The sequence below is a fragment of the Pararge aegeria genome, chromosome 17 (genome assembly GCF_905163445.1).
Source record: "Pararge aegeria chromosome 17, ilParAegt1.1, whole genome shotgun sequence".
NCBI classification, from domain to species: Eukaryota; Metazoa; Arthropoda; class Insecta; order Lepidoptera; family Nymphalidae; genus Pararge; species Pararge aegeria.
In genome coordinates, this window is record NC_053196.1 from 11,903,746 (window position 1) to 11,930,953 (window position 27,208).

A 27,208-nucleotide genomic window follows, 5' to 3' on the forward strand; every position below is an offset into this window, starting at 1 on the left:
TATTAGTAATCTTTGAGAAGTATTTTCTGTTTTATATTGATATAATCTATTTTAAACATAATCTTGAAGAGTTGTTTAGAAGTCTAAGAATATACTCGTATGTTCGTTTGGAATAGCTCTTAACTTATCTCAAGTGTTTTGCAGCTACATCTGATATACAAATTTATCTTTTATAAATAGATTGTAGCCTGCAATTTTTTAAAACTTCATGTAGATATGCAACCATATCCTCAAGCATTGTTATAGTTTTTATGTGGTTGCATAAAAACTCGGTGGCTTCTAGCACAGTGGCCTTGCACTTTTTACATTTTTAGTATAACTCGTTTAGGACGATTATATAGGACTACCCTGGTCATACACCATGTCCGCGCCAAAAGTTTTTGCCCCTTTTTGCTTTAACATTATCCTATCCACGGATTGCATTCCATAGCTGGAGATTGGTCTTTTGGAGAGAATTCCAAAATCGAAAAGGGTCGAGCTAGTTAAATAATTATATTCATTAATATCTGTAGTTTTCCGCTTTTTGTGACAGAGCTCGTCCGGGGAAGTACCGCCATGCTTATTTCTGCCGCCAAGCATCATTATGTGTGCTGTGTTCCGTTCTGAAGGGCATGGTTGCCGTTGTGATTACCGGCATATGAGGCTTAACACTTACTCTTGTGGTTGACGGGCACACGATGGCACCTAGCAGGGCGTGTGCGATGGCACCCTGCGAAGTGTAGCTCTTTCTGTTGGTCATCGTTTTCCACGTACCATCAGTTCGGCCATCTTCTTGCTCTAAAAAGGACCTAATTGCTTATAGGTGTAGGATATGATGATTATATAGAAGCTGTTCTAATGGAATACGATCTGTTATAGTAAACATAAAACATATTTTCCGCAATGACCTAAGTTTTACGTACATTGCAACAATGTTAATATAAGTTATCATTAGATTTTAGTCGTGATGCAAACATACAAAGTTGTTGTTATTTATGCTCATTTCATTTGCATTCCAAGAGACGTTTTGTCGATAACTTAGTTGGCATGTAACCTTATTTACAAACAAATTGAGACAGATTTTATTGCATTTTCCAAGTCCACAGCCTCATTCCGCACGTATATTAACTTTGGGGTCAGCCTCCATTTGCGATAACCCTTGCAATATTTATGCATCTACCTCGATTTCATCACACCAGTGCATGACTGGATTGCATGCAGATCAGTCAAAATGTTACTCAAGCTAGCATTGATTGGTGCTTTTGTATTTTTCTGCATCAAGCTTCTAAACCGACGAAGGTGCTTCTATTGCAATTAACTTAGGCAAGTAATTTCTTCATTTTAACGGTTAATATATTCTCTTATGAAAGGTTTCATATTATCCTCTTCTTCTGGACGTTGTTTCAGTAGAGCATTGAAATCTTAATTGTGTTATATTGTGCCAATTATTTATCACATTATTTAAACTAATATTTATGAATATAATGTATAATGTCGTCATCGACAAAAGCAGACATTTTTGTCATATGTTCGATAGAATTTGTAATATTTTTAATTTTTAATTTTAATAGAGATATTTTTATAATGGCATATGAGTGCCTTGGTGAGCAAGCCTCTCTCAATTTAAAGAATATTTTTATTTTAAGAATTATTCAAAGAATATTTTTATTTTAAGAATTATTTAAAGAATATTCAAAATATTGTGACAGATAAAATTAAAGAAACCTTTTATTTACATTGTTTATTGTATCTTTAATATTTCTGGAATTTTGATAATTGTTGTTGAATAGCATGATTGATATACTGCCCGATATTGCTGCAAAGAATCCTTACTTCAGGCAGACTAGCCTTATTTTGTGTCGACTCTCTTGGACCTTCTGCGCTAAGAACATCTGTCTTGGTTTGCCATTTCAGATAGATTTGTGTTTAACATCCCTGACTAACGTCTTCGTCCACCATATGGATGCAGACGTCCTCTTTTACTATTATTTTTAGGAAGAGCTTAGCTCTTTGTACCTTACTGTCCATATACCGCATAACGTGCCAGTAACACGACTGGTATTTCGAAATTTTGTCGGATATAATGTAGACTCCCTTTTATGTTGTGTTTGTGGTTGTGTCCTTTTAGGATCAGTTAGGACAGAAAGCAGAAATGTTCGGAACATTATTCATTGTAAAGTCAACATCTCCTGAGGATGCTCCGGTTTCGGAGCGAAACGTGCGTAGAGGGAACATTGCCGTAGATCTGTTTGGTGTGGAGTATAATTTCTTCAATTATAAATTACTCCATACAGATTCTCCTGCTTTTCGCGGACTATAGCAAATTAAGCTTAATTTTCATAATATAACTGACTCGATTAAAAACAACACAGTCGGCTTGCGCATTCTCTCGACTTACTTATGTTCATGGCAGTACGATCCAATTTTCAATGGACTCAATAAATTGCTCGGGCATTTTTCCGCTTTGTCTGAACTGACCCTTCTAGGAGTAGCACAGCAAAACGAATCGAACTGCTGACATTAAAGATTCATCATGTAATTGAATGACGAGGTGATAGCCTGGTGTATAGAACTTTGGTCTCTCCTTCGGGGGATCGAGTTAGAATCCAGGAACGTACCTCTAGCTTTTCCAATAATGTGCGTTTTAAATATCAGTTGCTTAAACGGAGAAGGAATCATCGTGAGGAAACCTAAATGACTGAGAGTTCTCCGTAATGTTCTCAAAATGTGTGAAGTCTATTTATTCCTACTTGGCCAGCGTGGTGGTGTACGACCTGACCCTTCTCATTCTGAGGAGACCCGTGCCCTGGCGTTGGCCGGTAATAATGTTTAATATAATTCTGTACTTGATCAAAACATTTATTCTCTTTTTTTAACAGGAGGCGTTAGCGTTGATCAGCGAGTATTCCGAAGCGGGTATCACAGTTCGCGGCACTTATGTCCCGCCGGGCAAAGCGCCGCCAGAAGGCGAGCGGAAGCTGTATTTAGCAATTGAGAGTTCCCAAGAGCTAGCGGTCGCCAAAGCAAAGTCTGAAATCACTCGACTGATCAAGGAAGAGCTGCTCAAACTGCAAACCTCAGCGCATCACATGGTCAACAAAGCTAGATATAAGGTCCTTTAAATGTTCGAGGGAAATTATAGTTTGACGTATCTTTTAATGTGTCGTTTTATTTGCGCATGTCTTGGAGATTCGCAAGTACGAAGATTTTTCTAATGAAATCATGATATCATCGAACAAAAGTAGACAGTTTTCTTATGTTTCATTAAATATAAACATCTTAAAACAATTTATAAACAATAAATTGGATCCAATTCTGTACCATGATGAAGATCTACCACTGAGAAATGAGATGAGGTCAAACGCTTGATGATACTTGGTATAGAACAAGAAAAAAATACCCACTCCTTTGTTCGACGACGTCATGTTCCATAGATAATAAAAGTAACTAAACGCGTTGTTATTTCACACATACGTTTTAAATTGTTGAAAAAGCCATAAGAACCTGTATCAATTTCGACTATTATACGGGTTTTTTTTCCAGATACATTTTTTTATAACATCAAATGGACGCAAGCAACTCTCCTTTTTTCACAGATAAGTTAGTTGCTCTGAACGATACAAATCCAATCTCCCCAGGGAACGGAATGAATTTTGGCACCTTGTATTACAAAAATGCTTTAAACAAAAACGGCTCATCTATGGTTGAACAAGTTACAAAAGGGTCATAAACGTTTAGCAAAGATAATAGACTCAGCGGCCTAAACTAAACTATATACTACTGCTAAACTCTTCATAGTAGGTATAAAATTGCATGTACCTTACTGAGCCGATATATTCTTTTGTTCTTAAGATAAGCTGATAAGTCGAATCGGTGCAAAGAAAACTTCCCGAGTTAGCACATTTATTTTAACATATCGATAACTACCAAGACACTAGGAGATGTATATTTTCGCCGTTCGAGTCTCATTAAAAGACTGAAAAGTATCGCTTATGCACCTCAACTTAGCCATTCCTTGAAACTATTCAATAAATTTAATAAATATTTTTTAGGAAATTTGCACAAATGCTAATCAATTTAATAAAATATATAGCACATGTCACGTTATTGGCATTAAAAGTTTATTTATTTACCCACATTTCATTATTTCTGTAACAATATATACACGAGAGATTCTTCTTTCCACTTCTGTGGAAAACTTTCGCATGCAAATAACACATCCTGCGAAGTATTGCGGTGTGACCATCAAATTGAGGCGTAGATGTGAAACGTCATGTGCAATTACACCGGAACCTTCCTTTATTGTGACAACGCTGCTTGTATGATATCCCTTTCCCGGACGAGCTCTTTTACAAAAAGCTCCTACTACTAATAGTTACAAATTCGACTGTTATTTGATTGACTTCATGCTTTTATCTTATGAACGAATAGTTTATTTAAGAGGATAGAAAATACTTATGTGATTTTTTTTTAATACCTAAACAGTCGATGGTTGTTACATAAAAGTATCAATACTAACTCTTGACATTATCAAGATGGCACGTGCATTAGCTGACGACCGGCATATTCTTTTGATCGATTTTACTCCAAAGATAAGCCGATAAATCGAATCGGTGCTAAAGTGTATAAAATACTTCCTGAGTTGTACTTATTTTTATAAACAGAGTAGAAAGTATCTACGTAAGTTATACATTACCGGCGTTACGAAAACATCATGGTAGTGAAATTAAACGATGTAACGAAATGCGCGCGCACATGGTTACACGATTTTAACAGGATGAAGCAATGTATTCCCCTCTCACTCGCTACTACCTTCGGTAGCGAGTGAGAGGGGAATACATTTAACACCAGATCACTTTTTGCGAAGCGCGTGCACACTGTCACAATAAAACCGGCACTCTGAATTTAGCTATGAGGTTTGACAGTGTACACTTTCAATTGTCAAAGTCTGCGGGCTCATTGGTGATTTAATTGATTGAATTGTAAAAAGTCTCAAATTTTAACGTTCGATAATGAGATAACTAGATAAAACTTTCAATGTTTTAAATACCATGTTTCTATTGTTGGTGTTGTTTACTCTACAAACGTAGATTAAGGCGTAACATAAGATTTTTGAAAAGATATTCATACATAAGTTTTTTTAAGACAATGCACACAGCATCGCCATCTAGCCCCAAAGTAAGCGTAGCTTGTGTTATAGGTACGAAGATGACTGATGTATATTCTTAGGAATAATGTACATAAATAGGTACTTAATAAATTACATATTATAATTACCCAGACGCTGAGGAATGTCAGTCACAAAACTCACAAACATGTTTATCATGTTCATCACGAACATTTTGCAGTTGCGAGAATCGAACCCACAGTTGGACTCAGAAAGCAGGATTGCTGCCCACTGCGCTTATCGGCCGTCGAATATGTTTTTCCTACTGAAAATAGTGAACGAGGTGTTCAAGGGCAAGAAAATTCTAAATGGAACGTTGCTATTTTAAAATTTTAGGCGCTACAAGTTTTGGTAAAGCCTACTCTGCCAATCTTATTTATAAAATCATTATTATCTTCAATACATTTTCAAGCGCATAACCAATAAATTCGGTAGTTAAAACTAAATAATTGATCTAAATAATGACAGTGAGTATAGGTATGCTTATCGACTTACTTCTAATTCATAACACATTCATTATCTAAGGAGTTCAAACTTATTTTAGACTTTTTGTTTACAAAATCATCGTCTCATTTTATTATTATAAGCAAGACAAGATTACCATCTTGTCTTGCTCATGGCATCATCAATGGCAAGATGGTAAATACCAGTATCAGATTATATATTTCTGTTACCGCTCTAAATGTCCTTCGACTTCTATAGGCGAAAATACAGTTGCGAACTAACTGAAGAAGGCTGGATGTTGACGCTTATAAATTATTTTCAAAATCTTCCTTCCTACCTACTTAAGTATTGAAGGCAATTAAGGTTTGAATGGAGAATTCCAGTCCAGTCAGATAAGGTGTCGCACGTGTTCTGACATCCCAAGATAGCCTGTGTCAATAATAAAATAAAGTATCATCTCAGATATAAATAGCTGGGCGTCTCGTGCTTTATTGATAAGGGGTTATCGCCGCGGGAAGATTCCATGGCAAACAAAGTGCGTTGCAGCCAACTTGGTGACGACCTCATGATAACATTATGGCGGAATATTTTTAGAGTTCAGTTTTCTAAAGTTAAAACCTATGCTTATATAATTTCTGAGCAAACAACATTTGCTTATTCTGGAAGTACACCTACCTAATTAGTGCTCGCGACTTCGCCCGTAGATATATTTCGGTTTTTAGGGTTCCGTGTCCAAAGGGTAAAACGGGACCCTATTACTAAGATTCCATAGTCCGTCTGTTTGTCACCAGGCTGTATCTCATGAACCGAGATAGTTAGGCAGTTGAAATTTTCTCAGACGATGCATTTCAGTTGCCGCTAGAACAACAAATACTAGAAAAAAGAATAAAATAAATATTTAACGGTTACCTAAATATTTTAACTTCTTCCTCTTTCTTCTATACAACAGACATGATTTTATAATTGTACGAGCTGCTGAGTTGAACCAAAAAACTTGAGGTGCGTTTTAAAATTCCTCTCCTGCGTGGCTTTATGACGCTTTTCTTTTAAATCTCTCAAATAGGAAAGTTTTACTGTATTGGGCTAATCCCTGTGTTAGGAAGCCTCACTCTTCCATAGCAAACAAAAAAAGTATATAAAACGATTGAGGAGTGTGTTTGTGTGATATGTGTTGTTTGTGATAATAAGCGTTTTTTCTCTGTAGAATGATGTTTATTCTGAAAGGTTACGTTCGCTCTTCTAATTGGTTTTCGGAAAATTATTTACGGTCGCAGGTACTTAGGTAGTGTACATACTAAATATTCTACTACGACAATTCACACATCGCCATCTGGCCCCAAAGTAAGGGTAGCTTGTGTTATGGGTACTAAGATGAGTGATGAAGATTTTTATGAATAATATACACAAATACTCATAATATACAGATAAACACCTAGACAATGAAAAACATTTATGTTCATTACACTAAGGTTTTCCAGTTGTGGGAATCGAACCCGCGGCCTTGGACCCAGAAAGCAGGGTCGCTGCCCACTGCGCCAGTCGGCCGTCAAACCAGAAACTCTTAACGAAAGTAGTCACTATTACGAAGGCACCCACCTAGTACTAAAGAGTTTAACTAATTTACTATTTTTACAAGGTTGAATTATCTGTTGACTATCTAATAATAGGAATATAGTTTTAAAACAAAAATAGTAGCTTTCTAATATAAACGGTCAATAGGCTGATATTGACAACCGAATTAGCACATTCCATTAATGTCTAATTTTAAACACGATAAGTGATTACGCTGGGTTACCATCGGTCAACAATTATTAAGCGGACTGTGTTTTCTCGTTGAGAAATCGTTATGTATACCTACTGTTGAGGCTACGCCAGATTATTATAGCTTATTAAGATTAAGATAATGTAATAATATGATCTTCGCTCACTGCCTCTTGGGTCAAGTAGTTAGCATGTCCACCAAATTGTACTCTCTTGATATGTATTTATATCTCTTTAACTACTTTTTTTTCTTTGGTGTACAATAAAAGTGTATTCATTCATTCATTCATGTCCATGTGAACATATGCAGCAAAGGTCCTGAAGATTGACATGGGATAATATTTATCCCAAAAAAGCGTCTGGGCCTGGGTCGTCTGGGCTTATCCAATACGAAGGAAAAATAACGAAGTTATGTTGGTAGGTACTACATTTTGACGCCAACATTGGTAATAACTACTTTTTTACGTTTACTTGAGTTTTAATTTCTGTTTCAGATGATTTGTTACAGTTTTTGTACAAGTTCCTTCAGTTGGTGATCAAAGTAAATGGTAGCTGTAATTAGTGTGTTGCCCTGCTGCCTGATCTCCGATAAGTTATTCCCTAAATATTGGATAGAAGCAGGCGTTACTTTGCAAAAATCCATGTTCTATTATGAAAATTAAGCTTAATTTGCTATGATTTTTGAAAAGCAGAAGATTACAGATTCTCTTCCTTTTCGCGGAGTAAGTATAGCAAATTAAGCTTAATTTTCATAATATATAAGTATTCCGTAAATCGCCTCGTACGGCACCCACGGGAAGACTGGAAGACGAGGGGTGGTGACAACTGTATTCCAATCTTGCGTCACCATCAGATAAGAATACAGTTCCTACAGTTTCCAATAATGAATCAGTTTAACACTACTTTTTTTATTCTAGACCGCTTGAGTGAAAAATAAACTTTTCTTGTGCCTACACCATACATACAGCGTAAGAAATACAGCGTATACAATTTGGTGACCTTTTCGCTACACTTGCCATGTTATTTGTTTTAAGCCAACTCCTTCTACTGAAATTATTTAACCTAAGCAGTCCCAAATTTGTTTCGCGGACTATGGCAGATTGTTGTCACGCCTAGTGGTCAACTTACGTCCATTTTCAATATTCAATCCATCCATCCGTTTGTTATAGTCAAAAACTATCATAAAGTTTTTAACAAATAACATCTTTGCTAAGCATAACGCTGCCTGGAATGCCCTCCCATCTTCCGTCTTCCCTGATACCTATAATCTGGGTACCTTCAAATCAAGAGTGAATAGGCATGTTCTAGGCAAGCGCGCTTCATACCATCAGGTGTGATTGCAGTCAAGCACTTGTCTATATACTTAAAAAAAAAAAAAAAGCAACTTATCAACAGATTACAGATGTATTGAATACTGAAAACGGACATGAGACCTACTATAGGTATCATCGAGTTAGATGGTAAACATAATTATACTTATATTTCCCCTTAGAAATAATTACGGCGCAACATTTGCGCAATGTTTGATTGTTTGCATATTACGTCATGGCAGATAAAAAGTTGTTTCTATCGAAGTAACACATACCTACTTAGTATGTTGTCGTTATGCCACCTCTTGCCCTCATATCTGCTGAATTCTAGTGAGTTTGCATTAACTATCCATTATCGCTGTTTAATAAAACTTGACTGTTATTGAAAAAAAAATAACGATCAAAAATCAGCCGATCTCGGGCTGTCTTTGGAGTTCCGTTGACTTCATGCTCGAAAATCAATAAAAAAAAAAGCATTTCTATTAAAACAAACCCTAAATCCATATCTTACAATGTTTAATCGTTTTAGTATCTCTCTCTTTAGTAATTACAACATAGCACATTATAAACTCAAACATCGATCTATCTAAACCAAAGAGATAACTTCTTCAATCTTCCCTTGACACTTCTCTCTCTACTCCTCCGTACCTATATTTTTCCCGCCATTTTATATGACCTTACTTTTTGATCTGGGTTCCTGTCATTTTGAATTTCTACTCCAACTTATACCGACCACAGATTATGCATAATTTTGACCAGTCTGAACGAAGATACCTTTTTATTTTTAACCAAAACAAAGGCAGATGCGTACAAAGGCATATTTGCTGATTTTTATATTATATTTTGTGCAGTTCTTTTGCGTCTTAATTAGAATTTTCAGAACTAAATTTTATCTATATTTTATCGCTAATTAAAACAAAGGAACGATTAAATGACTAAACAAAAAGTAAGGATATGACGGTATAAAAACTTTCCAGACGCCCGTTGATGATGTACCTATAACTTTATAATCAGTTGACAAACCCTGTTAGGTATTATATAGCGCGATGCTTAATTCAATTTCCTATAAAAAAGTTGTTCAGTTTAAACTTATCACTTGGGAACTTAATGGAACTGTTGAGACGGTACCTAATTTTTCGGAAGGAACGTAGCTGATAATCACCCGCTTGCAAGCGTCATGGTGAGATGGGACGAGCGTGAAAGCTCGCAATGAGAAGAGCCCCAGAACTCGACGACCTCGGGGTTTAAGTCAGTACCTACCTGAGATAAAGTAATTAGTAAGGTTTTTTTAAAGTGATAATTTAAACTCTAACTCCATAGAACGACTTGTTGTGCCGGGCAAGGTAGAAGGCACTAGAGCGGTAGGTCACCGATGCGATGTACTGATAAGATCAAATCTTCAGTGGGAGGTCCCTTGCATGAGTCTACAGCAAATAAGGAAAAGTGACGGATGATCGTGAGGCTAGTATCAACTGCCACATACAATGTCCCACCGTGATGACAACGACCACGCTGGCAAGGGTTTTACGACAAAGAAGAATTTTAAAAAGTGCCGTGTGGTGACGCCAGATTAGAATACAGTTGTCACCTCCCCTTGTCTTCCCTCGGGCGTCATATGAATGAATGAATGATTATTTATCCACATCTATGTATACAAAAATGTTATGTTGTTTTGTGTACGCTTCAAAAACTCAAAAAGTTTTGCACCGATCGAGCTGAAATTTTAGCATGATATATAATCTGCATCAAGGATTGTTTTATATCTATTTTTGCATCAGTCACATTTCTGTGACCGCGAAACTGCAGTTTTTTAACGATCGATGTACCAGTGGCCGCGCCATCTGCCGAAGGCGAGAAAACACTAGCTGACTTATGTAATGTATTCTTTGTTTTGTTTCTCATTTCTCAACCATTCCATAAAAATGTGCCACAGCGAAGCGTGGCAGGGTGCTACTAGTTACTTATATAAGTACAGTTAGCTGTATTTTTTTGCTTAGTTATAATCTGGGGACTGATGCTTGAACTAAATAAAACCTGTGTCTCAAGCCACCAGGCCCTGATGCAACTAAGAGAATATAAAGGAGAACGCAGCGTCCTCTGTATTACTTCTATCATCTACTACGATCAACAAACCGTCGCGTCGGCCTGGCATGGTGATTAAGGGCAAACCCTCCCACTGTGGGAGGCTTTTAGTCCAGCAGTGGATTTATATACTATTGATGAATTAAAAAATAAACCTATAACCAAACTTATCATGCCAGGCAATGGTGCCAAATATGCTGGCTGCAGTTACTCAACAGCCGGGCTGATCATTTGCGCGTAAAAGCCCTTCTGACACCAGATTGTATAAGTAAACTGAATTAGATTTTAAGGACTAAGGTACGGAACCCGGTGAACGTAGCTTAAAAACAGTGCCAAACAATTAAGTTTCTGACCTACTGATACGACTGTTAGGTAAACAAATTTTTTCGTTCGTTTGTTTACTTTGAATTGCGATATTAAATAAGATGTTTTTTAAACATATTTCATAATTATACCTATTTTTCGTAATAATATTATTCAAAGGCAAAAATCCCAAACGTTATTTGCATTAATGATTTAAAAGCAGCTTAATTGTTGACAGGATGACGTTTTGCGAAATTGCACGGAAAGGCTATTTTGCTTGGCGGCTTTTTTGCCGGTTGGATGGTAAATAGCTTCTATGAGCCCTGCCCCCTTATTATGTAACTTTCCTGATATTCCTAACCGGAAGCGATCTGTTATTTTTCGTACAAAATCTTCAACGAGTTAGGTAGTTACGACCGCTTTGCCCTCCAACTCATGATGTTGTAGCGTGTTGGGTCTTAGCTCTAGATCCTTATTTCCTATGCCCAGCGCATTAATGACAATGATCCTATTAGAAAGTTATGAAGCCGTTTTCCTTAACTTTCTCATTCAGCAGATTAAATATAATTCAAACATTTTAAACTAACCAAGTCCACCAATCCGCAAGGGCTAGCATGGTGAACTACGATCCTAACCCTTTCTAATTGTGGGAATTGGTTGTTGAATGAATGAATGAAATAACCAAAACTTACATTTAAAGAGAAAATATGAGGTTTTCCAGTAGAAGTTTTGTCATTCGTGCTATTGAATAAAACATTTAAGTCGCATAGTAGGTAGGTATGCGTCAACAGTTGTTTTCTCACAATAATCTTGACTGGGGTCAATTTCATCATGTCAAGCGAAAGGGCTGTCCGTAATCGACGCCAGTCCTAATTATGACTAATTGTTTGTTTTTTAACTCGCAAGTCAACTTTAATTAATTACCTACGCAGTAAATTGTTAGTTAGAAAATTCAATGGCCTCACTTGGAGTTAATAATTTTATTCTGTTTTATTTAATTGTTATTTTAAACTTTCTTTATTCAAATAGAACTCTAGAAAGCTCTATTGATGCGTTGCGACCTAAACTATTTTTTTCTTACTCGTCTTATAATTTCATCATCATCATCATATCACGGCCCATCACAGGCACGGGTCTCCTCCCACAATGAGAAGGGGTCAAGGCCGTAGTCCACCACGCTGGCCCAGTGCGGATTGGGGGACTTCACACACCTTTGAGAACATTATGGAGAACTCTCTATACATAACTGGTATGCAGGTTTCCTCTCGATATTTTCCTTCACCGTTGAAGCAAGTGATATTTTGATTGATTAAAATGCACTGAGCTTAGAGAAGTTAGAGGTACGTGCTGGGATTCGAACTCGGTCCCCCGAAAGTGAAGACGCAGTTCCACCCACTGTCGTCCTGTCTTATAATGTAAATTATTAAAAATAGAATAAAAACAAGTTCATTGAAATGAAAAAGATTTTTTTTAAGAATGTTTGTTTATATTTTTACGACCTATATTAACAGTAAAAATTAATTAAAAGATTTTTAATATAGTAAGACAAGTAAGAAAAAAAATAGTATGACAATTGCAAAACTACAAACAATTTTTTTTCGCATGAATATTTCTTCCTAAGTAGGTTTACCAAGTTATATTTGAATAAAGAGAGGTTTGACTTCGACCAAAGACTTTCATCGCGAATAGGTTGTTCACACAATTTTTACATTTCAGTGGTAACATTCGATAATTTAACACGTAGCATTACTACAAGATTTCCAACCTTTCCCTTTAAGATGCTGAGCGTTTTAAAATGAGGTTCAAACAAGTTATTGATAAATCTGTGCAGTTAATTCGCTGAACGATAAAGAAAAGTTTTATCTGCCTTTAACTTTTCTATAAAATATATAATCTGTATTATATATTTTATAGAAACCTTTCTATAAAATATATAATCTGTAGAGATTATATATTTTTTGAGATTCCTAAACGACACTGTCTTGTGTTGCTTTAATATAGTGGTTCCGACTCGAGATTATGGACATGGATAATGGACCGTTGGTGGGCTACCAACTCTGCGTTAATAACCCAGTGTGGAGTAGCCATTCCAGTTTAGCTTGGCACTCCGTTGTGGAACGCATCGTCATTTAATGACGTGGAGACACTCTGAGCATAGCTGCTGTCTCTGATCGCTGTCTAAGCTTTTTTTAAGATTGAGTGATGGCATTTGAAGTTGTTGCTTTATTATTGTACGCGTTCTTTGTATTAAAACCTACTTGTGCATATATATATATATATATATATATATATCGAGTCTAACGGTGATCCCAGAGCGGCCTGTTACCTTGGCCAACGAATTAGTTTGGCCATCCAAAGGGGCAATGCTGCCAGCCGCGCAGGAACTGTTCCTAACTGTGGTGGTTTCGAAGACGTTTTAGATTTTATTTAGTTACCCTAACCTAACCTAAACTATTTAAAGTTTAGGTTATATTTATAAAACAATTATTTGACTTTTGTTATTAATTTATACATGTATGTATTTATATGTATTATTTATATTATAAGACTCTTGGCACTATCCCGTTCTTTTGCTGTATGCACCTAAGTGCTGTCTACAAAGGTTGCCTGTGCAGCAGTAAGGCCGCCTTTGCATGTCTACATTGTGTTTTACATTAAACTTCTTACCGTTTCTTTTCCTTTATGTTATGCTTGCGATGAATTGTTTCTTCTCCTTCTTTTTAACAAGCCCATTGTATGTTTCGAGTCAAAACCTCGCGCTTTGAAGAGAGGAGAGCCGGGCCCTGTAGTGGACCAGTAATGGGTTAAGATGATGATGATTCAAACGTGGGAGTATTTTGGAGTGGGAGTGCGCCCTCAAAGCGCCGTCTACGATAATGAAACAGTTGAAACTAAAGCCGATTCCACCGAAATTAATTAGTTTTAAAAAGACAGTTGTATAAAAATTAAGATAAGGTGCCAAAGTGCGCACGTGTTTTTATGCAGGTATGTTTGTGACGCACATAGTAACACGTAATTAGTTTCGCAATTGTCATTCTAAATTGCGTAACAAACGCATTAGTAGAAATAATTGATAGGTATGTTGGTAAGTTTTGATTAGCTATAACAAGCTGTTCTGATGAATCATACATATAATCCATTCACTGCAATATGCATTCATTTCAGCATATTAATGTTCTGAAGGCACAGGTGTCTTCTCGAAGGCAAGGGGGGTTTAAAGCGTAGTCTCTACGGTGCTTTAATATAGCTTTAAATAAGTGAAAGTTCTATAGAACGTTGCCTATATGCCGTATGATGATGATGGTGAGGCTCATAATGATATAAGCGATACAATAAACTAAGGAGACTTATAAACTACCGTAAGTAATAAAAAAAAAAAAAATTACAAGGTGAGTCCATTTTGCTCGAGCTCTATTTTTTTTTTTTTTTAATTAAGGCATAAATGCCATCTGTTCACTTTTCTGCAACCATGCCCGATGCCGAGCTAAACCGCGGCAAGCTCAACAACATCCTGAAGCCATTGTTATACATATTGTATAGGCGTTACTTTGCGGAACTCCATGATATAATATATTATGAAAATTAAGCTTAATTTGTAAAGTGGGAGACTCTGTATGGTGTTATTTATAATTTCTTCAATCTTTATACTCCACACCAAACAGATCCTCGACAATGTACTCTCTACGTACATCGCTCCGAAACCGGAGCATCCTCAGTAGATTGTTAAGTCAACAGATTTGGCAATAATTCATTGTAAAGTCAAGATCTCCTGAGGATGTTAAGCTTAATTTCACAATATACTATTGTTATACTGCAAAGTTGTGACAGTACGCTTTTAAACAGCGTTATCTTAACGTCCTTACTACATCGGGCGAAGCTATTGCTCGGAGCTCGGAGTGCACGTTAAGTAGGCATCTCAAAACTATTAAGAATGCGATAGGCGGGGCATGTTAAACGCATGGACTGTACGAGAGCCCCCAAGAGGTGGATGTTGGTCAATTTGAAGGGCGTAGGGCCCGAAAACGATCTATGGCCCTAGGGTTCTTGGAGTGATGGAGTAGACAGGGACGTGAGGGTTTTCGGAGTTCGGCAGGGTGATTACGTATCTCGCGACAGGTTTGCGACAGGCGTAAATCTTGCAATCACTACTGTCATGCGTCACTTTTGTTTATTTATTGTATGGAATAGTGGCGTTTGAAGCTGCTTCTAACCGCCTTCGATGGAGAAATTACATGACCAAGTTAAGGCCCATCTGGCTACAATGCTTTAGTGATGTTAATGATGATGATACTGAAAACAGAAAAAACCAAATCACAAACGATATTTGGGCTTAAGCAGAATCGAATCCAACATCTCGTTATCTGTAGTTAAGCATAGGTACTAACGCGGCGTTAGTCAAACGCGACGTGGCAGTTAATGAATTCATTATCCGCTAATGAATAACGAAGGGCTGGTATTTGCTAACGAAGGTATTTCACAACGATTTGTTATACGATGATCAAGAACATCTATCTACTACTGCACTCGAAAGTAACAACGCAACGTTTCAAGAATAAAGATTAGCATTGTAAGTGCATACGTCATTAGCTCATTACTATTTACAATGTTGCTTACTATAGTATTGGGTAATAAGTCAATTTTTATTGTTTCAAAACGTGTTGGTAACGTCCACTGCTGGACAAAAGATCTAAGATTTTGCCCATAATCACCAAGCTTCACGGTGGGCTGAAATTCGACTTTCATAAACATAGGAATAAAATAAAAATTAGGATTGTTTTTTTTTTTTGCTTGGCTTCGATTAATCAATACTATGCGTAAATATATCATAGGATACAATTTGGCAGAAAAATATGAGAGAAAGTTAGAGATGCGTGCCGGGATTCGAAATCCGCCCATGAAAGTGAACTGGAGCTCCTACCCACTGCGCTGTCACCGTTTCTTAAATACTTGTTACAAAATGATTATTAGGGGTCTTAAGCAAGAAAGACGAAAACAGTCTGCTCATTTTCGAACGAAAGGTCTTGCGACGAGCGTTTGGTGCTATGCAGGATAATGGTTTTTGGCGCGTTCGGTATAATCACGAGCTATACGAACTATTTAAAGAACCGAATGTCGTCAAAACTATCAAACTGTTAAGAATGCAATGGGCAGGGCATGTGCAACGCATGGAAGGCACGAGAGCGCCAAAGAGGATCAACCTCGAGGAGGGCACTTTGGAGGGGCGTAGAAGCCGAGGACGACCTTGGGGTCGGTGGAGTGATGGAGTTGAGAGGGATATGAGGGTTCAGGGAGTTCGGAGCTGGAAAGAAGCAGCTTCTGACCGCCTCAAATGGAGAAATATGCTTGACCAAGCCACGGCCCACCCAGGGCTGTAGAGCTTTAATGATGATGAAAATGATTATTATATATTATTTGTTGTATAATATTTTTTTAAGGTAAGTTATTTCACAAACTATGTATAACTAACCATTTGGAATATAAAAATATGTATACTAGAATTATAACGAATTATATTAACCAAATAACTACTATTTAATTAAGCTATTCTATCCCTATCAATGGAACACGTAGTGACGTCACAACATGTAATATGGCGTAGCTGTCACGTGTCAATCGCTAACATTAGATTACACTTACAATGACAATAAAATTATCGCGTAGACTCCACTGATAGTGTACAAAGTAGAGTACATAATACGTAGGTAGGTCAGAACTTATAGTTACCTACGCGGTTTGGAAATAATAGAGGTTAAACTTGAGCACGCTGCTTTAGCTCAGGTTGGCTTTCCGATAACTTGTATCACATCTAAGCGGTGATAGCAGAGTGGTTAAGACTTCGGCTTCAATTTCGGGGGGCCAAGGTCAAATCCCAGCACGCTTACTTTTCTAAATTATGCGCGTTTTAAGTAATTTAAATATAAATTGCTTCAACGGTGAAGGAAAAAATCGTGAAAAAACCTGCATGCCTGAGAGTTCTCCATGATGTTCTCAAAGGCGTGTGATGTCCTCCAGGCACCAATACGTACTGGGACAGTGTAGTGGACTACGGCCTAAACCTTTCTCGTTGTGGGAGGAGACCAGTGCCATGCAGTGGGTTGATATGATGATAATCACATCTTAGTGATAACCGCGACTGACTTGGTTATCGAGGCACGAAGAAGAAGTATCCAAAACCAAACGAGAGAGTTATTAAGTAATACTATATTTAGAAGGTGTCCTCATGCTACGCTCTGGCTATAGGACGTGCTACGGGACCAGCAAAGCGGCTAGCTATTAAAACAAATGTATGGAACTAACCGAGAGAGAGACTATATAAGATTTACCGTGCCACGGGTGTGTGTAGCTGATTAACCCTAATGATTTTAACAGCGTAACGCGGGCTTGTTGGCGAGCCTCGGAATGGGGCTCTGCCAGGATGAGTTTGAACCCTAGAGCTCCAAGAAGCGAAGGGATAGTCGGCCTGAGGGCGCCTCATGTGAGGCCGAACCTCGGCTCAGGCGACGATTGGAGTGAAAGGGTTACGGACGGTTATTAGTCCGCACGCTTCCGAAAACGTGGTGCGAGCCCACGTCCGGATGACGTTAGAAGTCGGGGACCTCGTCTTTGCCGGCGAAGACGCTGTTGTTGATTGTGTGTTCTGATAGGGAGCATTGTCGCTAGTGTCAGTAGTATTCTGATCGCCAGGATCGTGGGATAGCGTGGCTCCCCATACATATATATATTGACACTCGATTTGTCACGTCACCAGAACTTAGTGACTGTCAGACGATGCGCAAGAGTCAATTCCAAGAGATATTATTAAGTGGGTACTGTGTATCGATAACAGAGGCATACGCAACGTTCTATAGAATTTCTTGATCGTGTCAGCCTCGACCCTTTTTATCTTTGTCTGGTGGTTTGTTTATTAATCTTTGTCTGGTGGGAGGCTTCGGCTGTGGCTAGTTACCACACTAACAACAAAGAAGTGCCGAAACCGATTAGGGGTACGAGTTTAATAGAGCTGCCGTACTGCCAAAAAGGTTAGCACGTTACCATCTTCAAGGGCTATCTTTATCAAATCAACCTATTACCGGCCTAAAACAGGCCACGTGTCTCCTCCCACAATGAGGTAGGGTTCAGACCGTTGTCTACCACGCTGGCCCAGTAGGGATTAGACTCCAAACACCTTTGAGAACATTATGGGGATCTGTCCAGTGCCTGTTCACTGTTCAATTGCTTAAAACGCACATAACTTAGAACAGTTGGAGGAGGAGAGAGCTGGGATTTGAACGCGGCCCCCCGAAAGTGAAGTCGAAGTCATCCCGACTGGGCTATCACTGCGTCAGGGCTAATTTGGAGTGGAATAAAAAAAAGGCCTCAGCTATTTCCGAGACAATGTAGTATGAAAATACGGTCGTTACTTTTGACTTGTTGTCGATCACTTCCGAAGTCAATAATGTAAACAGCTGATAAGATGGTCGATATCGCAATCATGTAATTTAGAGTCACGCCCATCGCGGGTGTTTCTTTATCATCCACGCGCTCTCCTGGTGCCCAAGAGCGATTGCAGGTGTGTACGCTGAGTACGTGAGGTGTGACAGTGCCATTAAACTGTAAATCACTGATTAGAATTCATCTATAAAACGTTCGATTAATCCATACTTCTTTAGATGTTTATTTATTGGCATTTTATCAAATGATGATTCTGTCTTCATTCAGTAAATGTTAACACAATACATTAGGACCGATAGATGTTGAGGTCTTAAGGTGCTGGAATGGAGACATCGCAGCTGTCAACGCATCGTAGGTCGGCCCCCAATGATGTGGACCGACGACGTCAAGCCAGTCGCTGGGAGCCGTTGGAAACAAGCGGCCCTGGATCGTGAATTTTGGAACTCCCTTCAAAATACCTATGTCCAGCAGTAGACGTTAATTGAATTGATGATGTTTATACAGTAGGTACAAACGTAAGGGACGGTACGGTACGGGTATTTTATACGTTGTTTTGTTATACTTTTCCTTTTTAATTTACTTTTTGTGGTGTGCAATAAAAGTATATTCATTCATTTCACCAGGACCACGAGCTTCTGTAATAAAGGAACGACCATAGAGAGAGATACATTAGATACATACACGTACCGTGTCGTAAATGCAGAGCAGAAAACAGCTGTTCCACCTCAATTCTTCCCGCGGTTGTCTGGTGAAGTGACTAGAGAGAAATAACTGACAGCAGCGTCCTCTGTGCTACTAATACCATCTACTGCGATCACCAGACCCTGGGTTCGAATCCTAGGTTTGACCAAAATCATGTACGGATAAGATTTTTCCGTCAAGAAAATACAGAAGAAGAAGATACAGAAGATCAAGTTAAGCCGTCGGTTATTCTTATATAAACAAACAAGTAAGAATTTAAAAACCAACTAACTCGCATAAGAGCAGCATGGTGTGTCAATCCTCTAAAACCCTCTCCCTCCTATGAGAGGTGTGTGCCCAGCAGTGGGACTTTAGTGGGACTTTAATGTCCTGAGAATGATTACGTTATTTAGAGTCACACCCATCGCGGGTGTTTCTTTATCATCCACGCGCCTTCCTGATGTCCAAGAGCGATTGCGGGTGTGTGCTCTGAGTACCTACGTGTGATAGTGCTAAACTATAAATCAATGATAAGTATTCATTTATATAAAACTGTTGTTAGTGTAGTAGCTCGTTGGTTTAGTGGTTGCTATGTCTAACTTTGGACTGCGAGGTCCTGGGTTCGAATACTGGGTAATGGCAAATCTTCAGGCTGTCCGCGTCGATACGGTTATTGTTACTAACATGTGGCAATAGCCGATAAAACCCACCAACACGCATTGGTGCAGCGTGGTGGTTCGATGCTCGGAAACCGCCTTTCCTACGAGAGCAGAGGCCTATTAAAGTCTTTTATAAAAAGAGTTTCATACATTTTATTGCTACCATTATCGGTTTTAATATAAGTATGCATTCTTTATGCTTTATTCATTTTAGTGGTAAAATAATGATAACTTTGTAGTTACATTCGTTGTCATAAACTAGAGCTACGAGGTTACCAAACGCACCCAGGGTACAAGTCCGCTACAAACTTTCTGGGTAAGTCCATACCGAAGCTAAAAATCAATACCTACACGACAAAAAGTCACTTTGCAGATTTAAACGTGAATCAATTCTTTACTTTGTCCCACAGAAGCAAACTATTTGAGCACGTATCTTCACGTAGTTTATTGACAAACTGACTAATATAACAGCATGTCACATTATGTTTTATCTTTGCAAACTTTCCGTTGAAGCGTGTTTTATTATGTTCGTTATAATAAGACGTTGATTATTTGCTGTTCCATTTATAGTTTAATAACGTCGCGGCGGTAATATTACTATGGTGCAGTGGTTAAATAGGAAAAAATCAAGTAAACGCGGATTCAAATACCGTGGATACCCAAAAAGGGCGCATAACACTGAAAATAGGAAAAATCACTACAGTAATAAATTTAGTAAATACCTTAATCTGAAGGCTAATATATCATTATTTATTATATTTAATATTTATTATTATTTGTTGTAGGAACATAACTATTTGAGATAGTAGGAGCTAATTTTCAATCGCTAAATAATGGTAAATGTGACTATTTAAAAATCTGCCCTAAAATACTTTATTAAAATTGTAGTAACGTATAACAAATTTAAATAATAATTGATATAGTACATGAAATATTTAATACATGATATCAATACTCGATATGGGTAACAGTAGGGCCAGGAATTATGTCTACAGATTATGTCGTCAATCCCCATAGAAGAAATACGAATAACTGGTAGAGATAAATCTCGTGTGTCACGTGTAACTGAAAAAAAACGGTTGAAAAACGTGTAATTAAATTAAATACAGTAAACATAAAACTGGCAACGTGTAGTAAACCAGAAACAAGTATTTAATCTTTAGAGGTCAGGATCATCTTATCAGCGGTCCAGGCGCTTCAGCCGTTACTGATAGCGCCAACAACATCGCTTATGCAGGACTCTTTCTTATTGCATCATTACTTTAATGCCTATAAAGTACGAGATAAGAATATTAATTGTTGTTAGAATTTTGTCCGTCGAACTCCAACCTGGCGCAATGGTTAGCGTTGTTGTCTTATAATGGGAAAGTCCCGGGTGCGATCCCTGGCAACCATTTCTGTCTAGTCAGGCGGGAGGCTTCGGTAGTGGCTAGTTACTAATGTACCGTCAAAGAAGAAGAAAACAATGTTATGATAAGTTAAATTTAACATATCATAAAATTGTTTTTTATTAATTATCATCTAAGTTTTCTGATTCACTTGGCATATTCCTCAAAAAATTAGATCTAATTAACTAGATAACTTAGTAAAAACGGAGATGTACCATTGTATCTATTTATATCTACTTAGTTATTTTATCGCATTTGACATGATTACTACTGTACTACCAATAATATTAAGAAGGAAGGATTATTTTGCGATAATATCCGGACACTCTGAAATAGTTTGCCATACGCAAACATGTTATCCAAAAATATTTTTCTTTAATCAATCTACATTTATTATAAATAAGTTCAACAACGTATTTTATGTCGCAAATATTTTAAAAGGTGATTCTCGATCGTCATTGTTCGGTATAAAATATAAATCCTTGCAAAAATAAGTCATTTTTTTAATTTTGTTAATAATATAGGTAACCCTTGCGCTTTACAGCATGTTATTTTTACGCATAGTTTAGGAGAATTAATCTCCTCCCGTTAAACAAATGAATAAGGTATTCGCGTGGCCATTGTACACCCGTAGTTAAAAAAAAGCGGGTGCAACCGCGGCGAAACAACAACTTTTTAAAATACTTGATCGATTTATTTTTTTGTTCTCTGGTTTAAGAAAACAGAAAATTGGGAAAATCTCTAAAGAGCAGATGGAAAATCGACATTGTTAATTTTGGGAATTGCCAAGTAGGAAAACTTTTAATAGATGGCGTTGTTTCAACATTTCAAAGCTGTATAATTAATAAAATATATTGGGAACATTACCTCGATTTTATGTTTATTTTGTGTTTCTTTATTCGTTATTATCACGATAACATTTCACCAATGTGTAGCTAAAATAAAATACAAAGTAATAATTTCTAAAAACTAAAATTAGCTACGCTACGGTGCTAAGCCTGTAACATTTGACGGTCTTTTTTTATTTTTAAATATTGATGCAGCAATCAATGTAGTTATATTTAAAGCTTATCTTATATGCTTTAATTTTTTTTTATTCTTGTTTGCGATAAAATAGATAACATTGGATAGTTACAGCAAATGATTATGATATTTCACCTAAGGGAAGTTACAAATTATTATAATAATGATCTAATGGAATCTTAGGCCAAAACGTTAATAATTATTTTGGATAGTTTCTGTTCTAAATAATTTCAAAACCCAAAAAGTTAACGCTAAAACGCCTCGGTACATTTCCCTCGAACTGTTTTGTGGTTCACTATTTGTATCCCGAGCTTCACAAAGTTGACACGAGCTTGACAGAATAGGAACTTTACTATCTAGTAGCGAAGCTTTACACTAGATGGCGTTTTACGAACACTACTTTAAAAGCTTTCGAGTTTTCAAAGATGTATTGTAGATGGCGTGATGTGTATCGTTTTAAGGCAATTTTTCTTCGCATGACTGAATCCATGATTAGGAGAAAAATAAATGACTGATTGTAAAATTCGAGGGTCAATAAGAAAATTGTGAGTGAGAAATTAGAAAGTCTGATATTATATATATTGTTTATTTTCAGATGAAGATATTCTGCGATATATATTTGTAGATAATATTAATTTACATATTTTAAAAGAATAGTTTTTGTTCACGACGAATATTTCATTTGAGATAAATACATGATTTATTTTTGTGTATGTGCTTAAATATATCATTACTTTGACAATTATCTTGCAGACATTTATTAAATCTGTATTTTTAATTTGATATATTTAGTTTTTCTATTGTAGTATTTTCAATAAATAATTAAAAAAAAAAATGTAATGTATTTTAATCTTGGAAGTAGTGTATCAATATCTCGTGTACTATTTACGAAACTTTTCAATAGGTCAATCATTATTCTTATGTAATAGTGTGTTCAGTCGATTTTAGTTACGTTTGATCAGTACGTTCCATTTTGTTTGAGGATTTAAGCTGTTATCTTCGACTGATTGTGTGAAGAAAAAAATCGATCAATATCTGACGACTTAAGTGACAAGCAAGATGTCCAGGCGTTGATTTCCGGTCAGCTCAATTTGGGAAATGAGCTTATCTAAATTAAATCAGTTTTAAAATATTTATAAAGAAGTAGTAATAAAACTTTTAATCTAAAACGACTTTGATATCATCACAACGAGTTTTAGAACCCAAAATGGCATAGCCTCTTTGAATACCTAATCTAAATATTTGGCTAAGGTAAAAACTTTCTGATATACTGTTTAATATTAATTATAAACTTTGATATAAGATCCATTTTATAATTAATACTGAATTCTAAAACAATAATAATAGTTTTTTATTAACTTCTAAAAAACATTGCCTGCCTCGCACGTAGCTTTGAAAATACTTGAATTATATAAAAATACTTGCGTAATAAAAATAATTAATGGTTTTTTTTGACATTTTGCTGCAACGAAAAGTTATATATATCAATTAATTGAGTAATGTAAAAGTAATTTAAATAGCGAAAAACCAGAAATGGTTAATTGATTTAATCGCCGCATTAGACTGATTGTATGCGAAACTGTCGACATTTTAAAACTTAAATAACCATCAATCTAATAATGCCATTATTATCAGCATTCTGGGTTTCGTGAGAAAACTAATTTGTATCTAATCAATCAACTTTAAATTTTCATTAGGCCAGCTTATCAGCAAATTAATCTCAAATTCGTGGAATTTAAAAAATATACTAAGAAATACTATTTCTATTTATATTTCTAAAACTGCAAATATCATGAAAGATAAAAGTTAGAACAATTAATTTTAGATATATTTAGTCGGTCAGTTGATACCGTTGATAGACACCTAATTTCATTTTAGTGGCATTTCATAACAAGAGCTTTTAAGTCTAAGCAAATTTATTGTGCAACATCCGTCCTTGTAATAGTTCTATTTTTAGTACATATCTTTAACATATTTTTTATCTTTCCAGATATTTATAACTTGATTTGTATTCATATTAGATTACTAGTTATTACAAAGTAATTGCATACCAACAAGTGTCATTATCATAACAAGAATTCAGTTATTCTTGTATTCCTTACCTTCCTGTATTTTATATAGAGTAGTTCTCATCTCAGATTGAGAAGCGTTCAGGCTGTACTTCACCACACTAGCCAAGTACCGCCTTTGAGAACATTATAGCTAACTCTCAAGAATGATTTGATGAATTTCTTCACTGTTAAAGCAAGTTATATTTAATTGCTTAAAACGCAAAGTTAGAGGTCGTGGGCCGGTTATACCTATAACTCGGTCTGCCAAAAGAAAAAAATCTTACCCACTGGTGACTAGGCTATTAACGGAATGAATAATAGTATCTATTTACATTATGCGTACGTGGCTTACTGTATTCGGTATGTAATCGAGGATCACGTCTTGCGTTGTTTGTTTGTAGACGGCAAACAGGAAAGTTACTGAGCACGCGTAGTGCGGTGTCAGAGGTCCGCGCCCTTAACCTCTTTAATATTTATCACTACTTCTATTTTGTTTTGTTTAGCATCTATCGTATTGTCTGCAACGTCTTGCGGTAGCATCCGCTTTAGTCGTGCGGTAACTGAATGAATTTATTATACACATGCTAATTGCAAGTTCAATTTAATTCTAATCTCTATTTTATGTTTATTAGTTTGGTTTTCTCTATTAATTCTTATGTCTTTAAAAAACAGTTACCTCTTCAAATCAAAAACATAAAATTAAAAAAAAAGTAATTTGGAACAATATATTAATCAATTTCATTAAAAAAATATTCAAGTTAATCATTTTAAGAAATAAACAAAACGTATAGGGTATGATATATCAGGGTTGTGGGTAATAAAATGCAGAAATAAGTTTCATAATAAAATTTTTTTATTAAATTATTCTTTTGCGTAATCGTTCACAGTGACGTGAAATCTTTTTAACGATAATATAATAACAATATGAACCCACTCTAAAGTTGGCAAGGCTCAATACATCTCTCTACATACAATAATTATCCTTTAATATCACAAATATACTTATGACCTATTTTGTTTAAAGCTTTCGGTTTAACTTACGAGCTAGTTTTTTAAACCTACACTAATTAGTTGTGAGATCTAAAGTTTTTTTGATAACACGTAGGTACACTAAACTTAAGGACGAGGGCGGACACTTTGGGGGGCGAGCGACTCCGAGCGGTGCTGGAACAGATGTGACCGTGGAGCCGGGTCCGCCCGCTCCAAGCACCGCGATTTACCACGGCCTCCACACTGAGGTCTTAGTGTAGCTGTTGGTGGTGCAGTCCAGGGGAACGGCGGTGTGCACTGGGACCGGCGAGGCCGGTGGCGAGGGAGTCACATAACCAGACGAGGAAGACACGGTGGAGAGCGCTGGGCTTGGCGGGCTGGCAGGAGGGGTGTCACTGCCGGCTGCTGCACGCTGAATGTCGTTCAAGCGGTGTCCGAGGTGGGTCATCAGCTGAGTGCCCAGCCTCACATCCACTCCGGGAATGGAAGCCAAGCAGCGGGAAACTTCGTTGGCGGCATGAGTAAATCCAGCTCTGAAGCGGTCGGCGTCAACTGTAGGGTTCAGCGACAGCCGACGCTGGCGGCGAAGTTTGTGAAGATGGCGAACGGTCAATTCCAAAATATCAGCTTTCTCCAATTTTGCGACGTTCTCTCCTTCGGACTGAAGTGCGCTGACCATCAGCTCCTTTAGCTCGTCCAGGCAGCGGTTGATGCGAGCGCGCCTTTTGCGCTCAAGCATCGGCTTCATCACTTTGCGATATTGATAAGTACGCGAGACTGGCTGCGGGCCGTCGTCCGTGAGCGGATACGCGATATCGTAAGACATGGTAGACATTGTGTGTGTAAATGAGTGAGTGCGTTAGCGCTGAGCGTTGAACGCGGAATGCGGTTCGACTGTTGAGCGGGGGCTTATATAGGGAGCGGAGGGCGCGCGATCGTGGGAACGCGCAGAGCCGTCGAGTTCCCACACGCGCCACCTGTGCGGAGCAGCTGCCGCCGGGGCGCGGGGGGACACGCGCCGCGCCGCGCGTGCGCGCTGTAAACAATCGCCGGCGCGGGCGCACGCCGCGACGCCGCAACTACGGCGCACGGTAATTGCAGCCATGGATGGACTATGCTGTGGTACTGGCTTCCTGGTCCGATGTTACTGCGATGTCTCACAGGACATTAGGGCTTTGGATTGATTCAACGATCAATTTCAAGCGCGTGGAGTACGGTCTCGCTGCTCACATTTATTGGTTGTATAGTGTTCATAGTGACATTTCCTGTTATTATAGTTATTTAATTTTTCGAATGCTCGTGATTAATGCATGCTACACTGGCGGTACATATCGGCAACAAATTAAAAATTAATTCCATAACATTAAACGCGGTCGTTTATCACGATTAGACACGGTTCGCGTATTCTCGATCGATCCGCTAACCCAGGGCTTACATTTCCTAAGTTACGTATCTAATTATACCTGCATTTAATTATGCGATTTATATGAATGTGTCGTAATTCGCAATACCGTATTGGTGTTGCGGAGCGATCAATCAAGCGCCGGGCGCCATACAATGGCGGCGTCAATTATAAACAGCTACTGTTGGCGTTCATCAATCATGGATTATGGGTAGTAATAATTATTGACAGATAGAATTAAAGTGATGCCGCATTACGGTCCAGTAACATCCACTAATGGATCCGGAGAGCCGACGGCGGTATTAAAAATGCGTTTTGCAAGGAGGTTTTGTTTTGTTATTAATGTCGATTGCGAATGTTTACGGTGTGCCGCGGTAGTGTTTCTCGGGATTACTTTCCTGACCTCATAATCTGATGGCGGCCTTGCTGATTCACTTGTTAATAATTTGCTCCAATGTTGCTTATATTATTATTCAGATCGGCTTTATGTTCTACATGCGTAGAGTTTACATGGTTAAATAATTGAGATTGAGGCGG

At 37.5% G+C, this 27,208-nt stretch overlaps 2 protein-coding genes across 2 annotated transcripts in view; one reads left to right on the forward strand and one right to left on the reverse strand.

Moving 5' to 3' along the window:
- The window catches only part of LOC120630879 (probable ATP-dependent RNA helicase DDX46), a 28,611-nt gene extending 25,473 nt beyond the window's left edge, over positions 1–3,138 (forward strand). Inside the window, exon 18 of the mRNA XM_039900197.1 lies at positions 2,859–3,138. Coding sequence (XP_039756131.1) covers positions 2,859–3,101 — 243 coding nt within the window. The 3' untranslated portion in view covers positions 3,102–3,138. The remainder of the gene's footprint in view (positions 1–2,858) is intronic.
- A 21,972-nt stretch (positions 3,139–25,110) lies between these two features.
- Positions 25,111–26,140, reverse strand: LOC120630908 (enhancer of split mbeta protein-like). Its single transcript, XM_039900249.1, has one exon. It carries the CDS (start codon positions 26,102–26,104, stop codon positions 25,496–25,498), a length of 609 nt encoding a protein of 202 aa, XP_039756183.1. The 5' UTR covers positions 26,105–26,140; the 3' UTR covers positions 25,111–25,495.
- Between the last annotated feature and the right edge of the window lie 1,068 nt (positions 26,141–27,208).